The sequence below is a fragment of the Calypte anna genome, unplaced genomic scaffold (genome assembly GCF_003957555.1).
Source record: "Calypte anna isolate BGI_N300 unplaced genomic scaffold, bCalAnn1_v1.p scaffold_150_arrow_ctg1, whole genome shotgun sequence".
In the NCBI taxonomy this organism is placed as follows: Eukaryota; Metazoa; Chordata; class Aves; order Apodiformes; family Trochilidae; genus Calypte; species Calypte anna.
In genome coordinates, this window is record NW_022045451.1 from 53211 (window position 1) to 65080 (window position 11870).

At 58.0% G+C, this 11870-nt stretch overlaps 2 protein-coding genes, 1 long non-coding RNA gene and 3 other non-coding genes across 9 annotated transcripts; all 6 read right to left on the reverse strand.

Moving 5' to 3' along the window:
- Positions 1 to 1820: 1820 nt before the first annotated feature.
- Positions 1821 to 3215, reverse strand: LOC103532660 (ras-related protein Rab-39B). The gene is made up of 2 exons (XM_008498446.1): positions 3001 to 3215; positions 1821 to 2253 (listed from the first exon to the last, which is right to left on the reverse strand). Exons 1-2 carry the CDS (start codon positions 3213 to 3215, stop codon positions 1821 to 1823), a joined length of 648 nt encoding a protein of 215 aa, XP_008496668.1.
- A 548-nt stretch (positions 3216 to 3763) lies between these two features.
- On the reverse strand, positions 3764 to 5618 carry LOC103532675 (ras-related protein Rab-42). Its single transcript, XM_030468545.1, has 2 exons — positions 5264 to 5618; positions 3764 to 4455 (listed from the first exon to the last, which is right to left on the reverse strand). Exons 1-2 carry the CDS (start codon positions 5515 to 5517, stop codon positions 4044 to 4046), a joined length of 666 nt encoding a protein of 221 aa, XP_030324405.1. The 5' UTR covers positions 5518 to 5618; the 3' UTR covers positions 3764 to 4043.
- A 910-nt stretch (positions 5619 to 6528) lies between these two features.
- LOC115600245 lies at positions 6529 to 10670 on the reverse strand. Of its 4 annotated transcripts, none has more exons than XR_003988875.1 (6): positions 10574 to 10670; positions 9259 to 9421; positions 8076 to 8233; positions 7479 to 7536; positions 7061 to 7134; positions 6529 to 6746 (listed from the first exon to the last, which is right to left on the reverse strand). It is a non-coding gene; the product is annotated as an uncharacterized LOC115600245 (long non-coding RNA). The 4 variants fall into 4 exon arrangements; XR_003988874.1 differs by having other exon boundaries at positions 8076 to 8236; XR_003988873.1 differs by lacking the exons at positions 9259 to 9421; positions 10574 to 10670 and adding an exon at positions 8636 to 8845.
- LOC115600248 lies at positions 6820 to 6889 on the reverse strand. Its single transcript, XR_003988878.1, has one exon. It is a non-coding gene; the product is annotated as a small nucleolar RNA SNORD99 (small nucleolar RNA).
- LOC115600247 lies at positions 7668 to 7798 on the reverse strand. The gene has a single exon (XR_003988877.1). It is a non-coding gene; the product is annotated as a small nucleolar RNA SNORA44 (small nucleolar RNA).
- LOC115600246 lies at positions 8421 to 8568 on the reverse strand. Its single transcript, XR_003988876.1, has one exon. It is a non-coding gene; the product is annotated as a small nucleolar RNA SNORA16B/SNORA16A family (small nucleolar RNA).
- Positions 10671 to 11870: the final 1200 nt, after the last annotated feature.

Sequence of the window (11870 nt, forward strand, 5' to 3'; positions counted from 1 at the left end):
TTGCAGAGGATGGCACTGATCCGCAAAACCACCAAGAAATAACCCTGGGAAGAGCCGGAGCGGACGGCGCCGCGGTTTGGGATCTCGGCCTCTCCCCTGGAGCCTCCACAACCCCATCACCCATGGGATATTTTTTTGTTTGTTTTTTTAATGCTTTACAGAGAAGCATATATATATTTTTTATGACCGGTGCAGCACTATCTTGACGAGGAGATCTGCCAAAAACCAACCCAAACCCCAACCAACATTCTGCTCTCCCTTCTTTTTCCTCCTCTCCGAGCGCGGCGTAGCTCAAAGCAAAGACTTTTTATTTGTGACTTGAAAAGTGGTTTCTTGTATCAGTGATTAATCCAAGGGGACAGCTCGTGTGTGGGACAGTATTAGAAGCATCTGTAGAGGTTTTTTTTGTTTCCTCCTTCCTGCTCCAGTACTTTGTAATGTCAGTGTTTATATAAATACCTGCGTTTGTTTTACATGAATAAAGAAGTTATTAATCTAAACCCACGTCTTCTGCTCTTCCAGGGATGGAGAGGGGAATGGGTGGGCTCTGGGTGGCCTGGTTGAGAGAACTCCTGGCCTGGGGGTTGGAGTGAGGGAAGGGTTTGGTTTGGCCTCTGCAGTGCAGGTTCTCATGGAATCATTCCTGTTGGAAAAACCCTGAGATCATCAACCCAACCAAACCAAACCAAACCAAACCACGGCCCCAAGTGCCACATCCAGGTGGTTTTTTTAAACTCCTCCAGGGCTGGGGACTCCAGCACTGCCCTGGGCAGCCTGTTCCAACACCTCACCACTCTTCCAGTAACAAAACTCTTCTCAGAGCCAGTCTGGGAGGCTTCCCCTCCTCACACCCAGCCCAGGGCCAGCAGTTTCGTGGATGTTTGGAATGGGACAGGGTGGCTGAGGAGGAGCAATCCCAGTGAGCCAGATTCTCTCCATGCCTGGGACACAAAGAGTTCCCATCCCCTGCCTGCTGGGCTCCATCTCTCTCAGTAGAGCTGCAGGTGCTGGCTGGGGGGGTGAGGAGGAACCCAGCAGCTCTGCCGGCCCCAGGGAAGCTGCACAGCCTGGAATAATTTGGGAACCAGTTGGGGCTGCTCAGAACCAGTTGAAGCAGCTGAGAACCAGTCAGAGCTGCTCAGAACCAGTCAGAGCTCCCTCTGCTCCTGGCAGGGATGGGGAAGAAGCCTGGTGGGGGGGGGGGTGATGAAAGCAGAGAGCCCCGGGCCAGGCTGGGCTGGTGGGCACCAGGGCTGGGGGAAACTGCTCCATCAGTGGCTGCTGGGGGGGAGAACGTGGGACTGGGGTTCACTTGGGGTCCCCAGAGGAGCTGCTGGTCCCACCAGTCCCACCAGAGCAAAGGGCTCAGGTGGGGAAAGGGTTTTTAGGTTGGGAAAGGGTTTTCAGAGGGCCCTGGGCTGTGGGAGGAGCCGTGGTTCCTCTTGGGGGGGAGACAGGGATGGTCTCTGCCAAGGTGACTGCAAATCAGTTCCTTCCAGTGGGAGGTGTCCCTCCCCATGCTGGGGGCTGGATCTTGATGACCCTGAAGGTCCCTTCCAACCCAAACCATTCTGTGATTCTCAACCAAGCCCTCCCTGGGCAGGAAGGAGGGGCCCGGGGTCCCTCACCACAGCCCATCCAGAGGTTTGGAGAGAGGCCCTGGGGGGAGTCACCCATCCTGCTTGGGGACATCACCCCTCCCCCAGGTGTCTTTGCTGCTCCCCCAGGAAGACACAGGCAGGCAGCAGTGTTTGGGGGGTGTTTAATGTGCCCCCCCTTGGCTTCTCCACCCCTCACCTGCCCCAGCCACGTCCCCAGCTCTAGCACGAACATTTCTTCTTCTCCTCCTCCTTCTCCTGCTCCCCAGCTTTGTGTTGGATGGGCAGTGGGACTCTGCTCTTCACCCCATCCCAGGCCCCAGTGGGGCTCAGCCTCCCGCTCTGCAGGGCCTGGTAGATGGCCAAGGTCAACATCTGGAAAGCTTGGACCACGTTGGTGGCATCCTTGGCCGAGGTCTCCACGTACTGCACCCCCAGGGAGGCCGCCAGCTTCTCCGCCTCCCTCCTGGCCACCCGTCGCTGTCCCACCAGGTCACTCTTGTGTCCCACCAGCAAGAACACCAGCCGGGAGGGCTGCAGGGTGTCTGTCACCTCCCGGTGCCACCGCCGGACGCTCTCGAAGGACGTGCGGTTGGTGAGGTCGAAGAGCAGCATCCCCCCGGCAGAGTTGCGGTAGTAGGAGCGAGTCACAGACCTGAGGTGACACCTAGGGGTCAGCTGTCCCCACCCCGGGTCGTCCCTTGTGTCCCTGTCCCTGGGGCAGCATCGCCCCCACCTGCAGAACCCCCCCCCAGACGTGTCCCCTGCACCTTGTGGCCACCAGGAGGGTGAGGGACATTGTCCCTTCTGCTGGATCAGAGTGGGGGAGGTGGCTCTGTCCCCATGTGGCCACCAAAGCTCAGCTGTCCCCTGCACCCACAGCTCTGAGCTCTCCTGTGCCCTGCAGACACCTCCTCGAGTTCTCCTGTCCCCTGCAACCACGGGCCTGGACTTCTCCCACGGGCCTGGACTTCTCCCATCCCTTGTAGGGACATCCCTGGAGCTCACCCCGCCCCGCAGCCCCAGACTCATCACCCTCCTGTCCCCTGCAGCCCTCTGTCCCCACCAGCAGCTCCTGGCAGCTGAAGTCACCACTTTGCCCAACTCCCAGTGAGGTCCCAGTCCCTTCCCCCAGCTGCTGGTTGGTGGGGGGGTCCCTTTGGAGCTGGAACCAGAGCATAAAATGCACCCTTGAGGGCTCCTTTCCCTGGGGACACCTCTGATGTGTGAGAAACCCTCACTCTTATGTGTGGAACCCATCCTGGTGACTTCCCCTCCCAAGCAAAGGGACCAGTGGGGACACAAACCCTCCCCGGGGCCCCCCCAAGCACCCCAAACCCAGGGAGGGAGGGATAGAACACTCATCTCCATCCCCCCACCCCATAACCAGCTCCAGACCCACCTGAACCTCTCCTGCCCGGCCGTATCCCAGAACTGCAGCTTCACCCTCAGCCCCGGCTCCAACTCCACGAACTGGACGTAGAAATCCACTCCCACCGTTTGGTTGATGGCATCCAGGAAGATCCCCTCGGTGTAACGCCTCAGGAGGGAGGATTTCCCCACCGTCGAGTCCCCCAACATGATCACCCGGAACTGGTGCTGCCACCTCGGCTCCATGGGCACCGCGCTGCGGGCAGGGAGCACCTCGGCTCCTCCGCTCCTCCACCCAGGAGGCGTTCCCACGGCTCCGTGGGTGCTGGGGTGCCCCCCTCGGCTCCTTTCTCATGGATCCAGCCAGCTGGAAGCCCTCGGGAGCTGCCCGCTCCCGTTTTCCCAGAAGTTGGCGCCGGGGTGATGGGATCCGGCAAGTGATGGGATCCACCGGTGAAACTCCCACCCCCCCTCCCCAAATCAGAGCATCCCCCCCGGGGTGTCCCTGCCTCGGCACAGCCTTTACTGAGAGTGGGAAAAGCTCAGGTTTCTTACGAACATCGGGATTATTTTTTTTCAGAACACTCAAATGAAGGCTCCAAATGAGCCCCCGGGGAGGGGAAAGGGGGCAGGGTGGGGTGGGGTGGCCGGGGCGCAGCCCCACGCATGTCCCAGAGGAAAAGCCTCCTCAGGTGTCCCTGCCCTGCCCACGGCCTTTATTGCGAGTGGGAAAAGCTCAGGTTTCTTACGAACATTGGGATTATTTTTTTCAGACCACTCAGAGTAATTAAGGCTCAAAATGAGCTCAAAAGGGGACGGGCACACGGGCACACGCAGCCCCACGCATGTCCCAGAGGAAAAGCCTCCTCAGGTGTCCCTGCCCTGCCCACGGCCTTTATTGCGAGTGGGAAAAGCTCAGGTTTCTTCCAAACATCGGGATTTTTTTTTTCCAGACCCCTCAAATGAAGGCTCGAAATGAGCCCCAAGGGGGACGGGGACACGGACACGCAGCCCCACGCATGTCCTAGGGGAAAAGCATCCCCCCAGGAGGGTCCCACGTCCCCACTGTCCCCATCAGCACCGGCAGCGCTCCCAGGGCTCCCCCCGTGGTGGGGGCGGGCGGGGGCTGTGGTTGGGGATGACCCTGATGCCACCAGAGCCCTGGTGAGGAACGAGCCCCCCCGCAGCCCCCTGGATGCCCTCGGCCAGGGTCTGGAAAGCCAATTCCACGTTGAGGTTGCCCCGAACTGAGGTCTCCACGAAGGCCATGCCCAAGGTGGCAGCCAGCTCCCCGGCCTCCTCGGCTGTCACAGCTCTCTGGGCCACCAGGTCACACTTGTGTCCCACCAGGACGCAGGCGGGGGGGCGGTCACCGGCGGTGGCTTCGCGGTGCCACTCGGGGACGTGCTCGAAGGAGGTTCGGTTGGTGAGGTCGAACACGAGCAGAACCCCCGCTGCACTCCGGTAGAAGGACCTCGTGATGGACCTGGGCACACACACACGGGGAGGGGGATGTTGGGGGACAGCATCCACACCCCAGGACAGGGAATTTTGGGTCCCTGGAGCAGGACCTGCCTGGGCACCCCTCTTTTCAGCACCCATCCCCACCCCCCCTCCTCCTCCTCCAGACTGGGGGGGTCCAGAGGAACCTGTGGGGTTCTGCAAGGGCTTGGAGGTCTCTCCATCCACCACCACCCCTCACCCTCAGTCTGGAGGTGGGGCAGCACCCCTGGGTGGCTGTCAATAGGGTGAGCAAGCACGGGGTGGAAATGGAGCACCCCCAGACCAACCCTGTCCCCTCCAAAAAGGCTCCCAGGGATGGGGACAGCGTGAGACCCCTCCCTCCAACCACACACCATCAATTCATGCCCCATTTGAGCCTCTTTCACTCTCCCAGAAGCTCCTGGCTCCACCCTGATGCAATCAAAAGAAAAGCACCCACCCACCCCCATCCCACCAGAACCCCAGGACTTGCACCCATCCCATCAGCACCCCAGGACCTCCACCCACCCCCATCCCATCAGAACCCCAGGACCTGCACAACCCCCCCGCCATCCCATCAGCACCCCAGGACTTGCACCCATCCCACCAGCACCCCAGGACCTGCACCCAGCCCTGCTCCCTTGGTCACCCCCGAAGTCCCCTCCAGCTTCTCTGGAAGGTTTCACCACCCCTGCAGCCTCCCCCATCCTCGCACCCCCATCCAGGGACTTCACACCCACCCGGGGTGGGGGGGATGGGTCAGTGGGTGCTGGGGTCCCCGCGGAGGGGCTGTGTCCCCCTCCCCACCTCACCTGAACCTCTCCTGTCCGGCCGTGTCCCAGAGCTGCAGCTTGGCCCTGCCTGCGGGTGGCAGGGGGACAGTGCGGCTGTAGAACTCCACCCCGATGGTGGGACAGGGGGTGGCTGTCCCCACGCTGTCCCCACCCTCGGCGAAGCAGCGCAGCAGCGAGGATTTCCCCACCGCCGCATCCCCCAGGACGATGACACGGAACTGGAAATGTCCCTCCGGGGGTGCGTCCTGAGGGGGATTTGTCACTGTCCCCATGCCCGGTGAGGACCTGGCCAAGCTTCGCCGTGCTGGGGGCTGGGGACAGATCCCCACCCTTGTCCCCTCCCCAGGGACGGGGACAGCTCTGGCCTCGCAGACACTCTGGGCAGACAAACAAAGTGTCCCGGGGAGGAGGGAGAAGCCACCACCTCGTTCCTCCTGTCCCCAGGACACGGTGTTCAGCCTCCTCACATGCCAGCTCTGTCCCACCTCCTGGTGTTGGTGACAGACGGGGACAACCAGGGTGTGAGTGTAGGGACACAGTCAGAGGGGCTGCAGCCCCCCCCAAGGCCACAATCCTGGAAGGGAGGAGGGAAAGGGGCTCCCAAATCCCAGGGGGAGGAGGGAAGGGAAGGGAAGGGGGAGGCAGAGACACCAACTCCGTGTCCCCAGGACAAAGGTGCTCTCTGCAAACAGCCCGGGTCACCCACGGGGACTTTGTCACAGCCCAGTCCCCAGACAGCAGGGAGGGGGTAATAGACCCCCTGGGACAACTCCGGGGCTGGGAACACCCCCAGTTTCTTCTCCATCCTCACAAAATGGGTGACCCCAAAGCCCGGGGCTCCCAGAGGTCCTGGGGACACCTCAGCCCCAGTGTCTGAGCAAAGGTTTCCCACCCCAGAGCTCCCCCAAAGGGCACCAGAAGTGTTAGGAGCAGAAACAGCAGAGAAAAGTTACAGACACAAAATTCCAGGAGGAAAAAGGACAATCCAGAGTGAGCCAGGACTGGAGGGGCAGGGAAGTGCCTGGAGGATCATTTCCATCTGCTCTGCAAACGCAGGCAAATCACCAACACCGAGTTACCTGCTTGTTGGGTTTTATAACTCCCATTTTATATAAAAGGACAAACACAGGGAGTCTGCAATAACAAGTCCAGTAGCACACCAGCTCCGGGAGATCCAGCCCACTGGAACAGCCACATCCCACCAGGGACCAGAAAGCTCGGGTGGAATTTGCTCAGCAGGGTTTGGGACACAGATCCCAGACAAACAAACACCCCCCAGGTGAAGTGATTCCATTTATTCATTCTCAAAACATTTCATCCCCAGGCACTCCCTCCCTCCCAAACTCTTCTCAGAGAACTCCAGGGAAAGGCCGGTTCCGTGTTCTTCCCACTTGGGGGAGCTCCCGGTTCGGGGAGGAGTCGGGATCCGGAGGTGGAGCTGGGGAAGAGGCACCGCAGCCCTCAGGGAGCGGCTCATCCCAGCTCCAGGCTCTGCTCAGACCTAGAAATGGGATACGGAACAATCCAGCCTGGATGTGGAGCACTCGGACCCGCGGGGAGCCCAGCTGGGTCCTGCCCGGCCTCAGCCCCATATCCGCAGGATTCATCCAGCAGTCTCCAAGGAAAGAGTCATCACGGGCCAGGCTGGGCTGACCCAGCTCACCCACCCCCCCTGCCTGCTCCTGATTAATGAAAGGGATTATTCCCAACTGGAAAACCCAGCTGAAGGAATGGCCACGGGCACCTGAACATCTTTTGTCCTCCAGGTTTGGCCAGATCCCACCCCAACCCCCCAGCAGTCCCTATGGAACTCACAGGTTCTGTGTCCCAGCTCCACTGGGGACAAGGGCCTGGCAGACCCTCAGCATTTTCCACCACGCAGGTAAACCCTGAAAAAAAACCCCACCCATGGGTAAGTCTCACCTGAAACCCACCTGAAACCCACGGGGTGCTCAGTACCAGGAATCCACACCTCACATCCTGCTCAGACCCCAAATCTCCCTCTCCCATCAACTCAGCTCTCTGCCCCCTTCCTCCCAGCACCCCCGAGGCCAACACGGGCTGTCCTCAAACTGTCCCCTCTCAGAGCAGGACTGCACCTGCAGAGAACCTGAGCACAGTTTGAGTGTTGTTTTCCCTCCTTTTTCGACCACAAGATCGGGAATGCAGATCTGATGGGAAAGGGAACAGGAGGCCCTGGTGACAGAGGTCTGGCAGGGGGGGGTGGCCTCACCTCGGGTTTATCCAGCAGGCAGGTGATGGCTGAGGGGGGTCTGGAACATCAAGGAACCCTGGAAGAGATCAGAAAACACCTCCAAAATCAGGAGGAAGCTGCAGAGCTTTGAGTACACCTCAGTGATAGCCTCCCCAACCAGAAACCACCAGGACTTGGGCAAGAAGAAACACTGGAATTCCTAAATATTTATATAGGAGGGGTGAGTGACAGCACCAGGCAGAAGAGGCCGAGCAGTCAAAGACCTTCCCGTTGCTCTTGCATGTTGTTGGAGACCTGCAGCTACAGCACAGAACCACAGCTCTTGGATAAACATGCAGCCACCACCGAGCTCAAAGCCTGGGACAGCTCCTGAGGCACAATCAGAGCCATCTGCTGGCTTTGGATCAGGTTTGACTCCCAGTTCTGCCCCTGGCCAGGCACAGTGATGCTGGGGAGGGTCCTCTCATTCCTCCCACAATCTCAACAGAGCAAGAAATAAAGGGAATGTGGAGTTCTTAATGACTGGAGGTACTTGCAACGGGCCCTGCCTGTGGAAAATCCTTTGCTGCAGGGCTAAACCTTGAATACAGGATCCCTGGCACTGGGAACAAATACCTGTTAGCAGGGGGACAAGACAATCCCAGTGCTCACTGGGCAGCCACGTTTCCAGCCTATGGGCAGACTCCAGAACCTGGACCGCGGGTCTCACCCACCCGGGGCAGCCGAACCGGGGCTGTCACCACCCCTGGGACACACCGGGATCATCCTCCGTGCTGCTGGGGAAAGAGCACAAAAGCATCTTCAGCCTTAGGGCAGTAAAACTCTCTTAAAGTAACAGAAATGCCACGATACCCACACCCCCCAGCTGCAGGTTCTTGGGGGGCTGCTCCCTTCTAACCACAGCCCCCCCCCAGAAACCACCTCTGCCCACACCCAGCACCCCCTTTTACCCCTCCCGGGCCGTGTATTTTCCCGAAATGTTGCCGGACAGTTACCGAGGCTCAAACTGAGCGGCGACCGTCAAGGAAAAAAAAAACTTCGCTCTCGGCTCCTTTTTGACTGCATCTGCCACAGGACCCAGGCAGACACAGCTTCGATAGGGCCGGCCAGGCCTGCAGAGCTCCCTCGCCCCGCAGCAGCCTCATCCCACCCAGGCCGCTCGCTCCCTCACTCACCCACGGCAGCCCCGGCACCTTCCCCACAGGCCGGGCAGGGACGGAGCGAGGCCCTCCCGCCGCCGCCCTCCCCTTCCCGGCGTCCCGAGGCGCCATCGCCCGGCAGAGGAGCTCGCGAGGCACCCATAAGGATGGTGGGAGCGGCGGGAAAGCCGCGGGGGAGGGCGGATGGCGGCGGATTGTGCGGGCGCCTCAGCGCGGAGCCTTCCCCGCCGCCATTACAAAGGGAGAGAGGCGGAGCGTGGCCCGCGTTCGCCTTTTATAGGGCGGCAGCGCGGGCGCTGATTGGCTGTTGCGCGCAGCCCCTCCCGCGAAGCCCTCTGGGAGTTGTAGTTCGCAGCGCCCGCCATGGCGCCCCAGCCCTGCCCGTGCCGCACAGCCACAACCCCTCCATCTGCAACCTCCCCTTCCACTGAACCCCACTCCCTTCCCCTCCTCCGGGGGGCACAAAGACCATTTCTGCCTCCTCCTCCTCCCCGCCGGGTGCGTGTCCGGGGCTGCTCATCAAAAAGGTGCAGGCAGCATCCCCACCTTTCCACCTGCTCCCTCCCCTTATTGTAACATCTCACCCTGTGAGGAGTGGAAGTTCCTTAGAAATAAAAGCCTGTCTCCCAAAACAACACCTCCGTCAGGTTCCTAGATTTAATGCTCCATCATCCGTGGAAAGGGATTTAAATCGAGGGCACCTGCTTGGAAGGGGCTGCTGAGATGTCTGGAGGTCGGGATGCTGAAGCCACTGCGAGGGATGAGAGGGGAAAACCCAAGCCTGCTTCCTGCCCCTGAGCCCTGGAGAAGGATGAGGGAGAGCAACAGTTAGTTTAGAACCTGTTCTGGGCAAAATTTACAGATTAAAACCACCAGAGAGCTCAGGAATCAAGCCCCACCACAAACGTGTCAGGCAACCAACCAAAGGAGCCTGGCACTGATTTCAAAGCCCAGGTCCATCTGGAAGGGAGCCCCAAACCTTGGGTGCCCAAGCTCTTCTAAAAACAGCCCTTGTCAAAACTGGTAGGATGGATTTTGGGCAGCTGATCCCATCCTCCACCTCCTCCACAGCCCCTGCAGCTGCTCTGCCAAATCACGAGGCATTCCCTGGGCAGCCCAACTGCTCCTTGGCACAGCTACTTGGGCAAAGTGAGCCTAAAAATCTCCCTGAGAGATCCTAGGGCTGGGCAGAACCTTGTTCACTGCAGAAAAAAAAAACAAAAACCCACCCCCAAAATCCATCATCCAAACCTCATCCCAAAAATTCAGACAATCCGGGAAAAACATCAAAACAGCCAACACTACAGGGAGAGAAACCCCAAAAAGCAACCCCAAACCCCAGTGAGTGCTCAGGAGAACCTCAGCCCACCACGAGAAGATGGATGGAGAGATGATGGAGCAGAAAAAAATAAAATCCACTGCACCTCTGCAGTGCTGGACCACAGGGGCAGCCAAGCCCTGGGGGAAGCTCCCTGGAGGGTTGGGAACCTCCCAACAGTTTGTGCCAGCACCCAGGGTAAGGGAAGAGCTGGAGGAGGCTGCAATTCCCATTGCTGGACAGATGGGAGCAGAGGAGGCCCAGGGAAATGCTCTGTGAAGGCAAAGCAAGGATGAATTCCTGACCCAGGGGGGTTCTGTGCCTGCAGCTCCTCAGGGGTTGTGTCTGTGCTGAGGGGAGAAGTCAAATCCTGGCTGGGTGCAGCTGCACACTGAAAGGCAGAGTGGTTCCTAATCCCAGATTAGGAATTTTGATTTTGATGCAATAGTGAAGGATTCCATCATCCCACTTGGCTGTGACATCATCATCTGCCCTGGATTTCTTGCCTTTAGCAGAGAAAAGATAAAAGCAGGATTTACCTTGCTGCATGGAGCCCTTGCCTTTCATCTTGGGTGACACTAAGTGGTAATTAAGCAGGGCTTTTCCTCAGAGAAACAAAATCCCACACTGCTTACCTTGGATTCCAAAACACAAACCCTACACAATGCAGGTGCCCAGCTGGATAGCTCCACACAAGTCTCCTTTGTGCTTCAGATGCTGCAAGAAGTGGCCAGGAGCTGAAAAAACAACAAAAAAAGGAGCATAAAGATGAGTAAGTGACACATAGAAAAAAACCCCCAAAAAAACCTAAAGCAAACACAGATGAACAGCTCAACAGAACATGGGCTGAGATCCTCCCAAACCACCCCAAAAGGCTGGCTCACACATCAGGGGGGACGTGGCCCAAAGCCTGACACCAACCTCTCTGCTCAAAGGAAACCCAGGAGCTATTTGAAGCTCTGCAGCAGCAGTAAACAGGCTGCAGCAGAGGAGCTTTCCTGCCCTTTCTGCTCCCAGGTTGTTCCCAGGGCTCTGTGTGATTCCCACAGCTCTGCTGGAAGTCAGGGGATGCCACTTGGGGTGGCTCAACCATCACCAACTTTCTCCCTACCAAGGCAGGGCCAAAAGGAAAGGGGTCCAGGGGCAGCTCTGTTGCTTCCCAGCTGATGTGGAAAGCACTGAAGAGCAGAACACCAAGAAAAACCCTTTTTACATCATCCCCTCTGCCATGCTGCTTGGCACTTGGCAAGAAGAGGGGCAGCATCTGTGTGTTCAGCACTGCTGGAAAAAAAAAAAAAAAAAAGGAAAAAAAAAGGAAAATAAAAGGAAAAATAAAAGCACTCTGCTCTCCTCCAACCTCTGAAACACAACCAGAGCACAGGGGGAACATGAAGTTCCTTAAATTCAAAGTAACTGAAGGTCAGGACACTGGGAACAACCCCCAGCAGGAGAGAAAAAAGCCAGAGTGGGTAAGAAGGGTCCAGAAGTCCTCTAGGATTCAGAAAAATCTGAAATCCAGCAAATCCACCATGGTGCTCACACTCATGTTTGCCATTGCAGGTGATAAAAAGCCCACGGACTGACACAGGGATCAGAATTATGGACACAAACAAAGGGGTAGCAGAAGTAGGCTTTATGAAAGTCTTTCAGTTTGTGGCAAATCTCTGCACCAACAGGGGCAGGGAGGCAACAAAGTGCTTTGCAGCAGCAATTTCAGTTCCCAAACTCTTTCTTGGGTAGCCATTTATTACAGGTAGTTTGTCTGTTCCTATTTCTCCAAAGAGTTTAAGGCACAAAAGCCTGAAAAGGCCTGATAACACACACATAAGTGCTATTATTTTCACTGTCACCTCTAATGCAACATCATTTTAGCTTAAATATATATTGCTTGTCCAGCCAGCTTATACAACACCCAGTAGAAAACTGATTTCC

Bases quoted from the DNA above. Each gene is read 5' to 3' on its own strand.
- LOC103532660 (XM_008498446.1), bottom strand. From the start codon at position 3,215: ATGGAGCCGAGGTGGCAGCACCAGTTCCGGGTGATCATGTTGGGGGAC. The intron at 2,254-3,000 runs GTGGGTCTGGAG...GTGTCACCTCAG, and splicing joins GCCGGGCAGGAGAGGTTCAG to GTCTGTGACTCGCTCCTACT.
- LOC103532675 (XM_030468545.1), bottom strand. From the start codon at position 5,517: ATGGGGACAGTGACAAATCCCCCTCAGGACGCACCCCCGGAGGGACAT. The intron at 4,456-5,263 runs GTGAGGTGGGGA...GTGTGTGCCCAG, and splicing joins GCCGGACAGGAGAGGTTCAG to GTCCATCACGAGGTCCTTCT.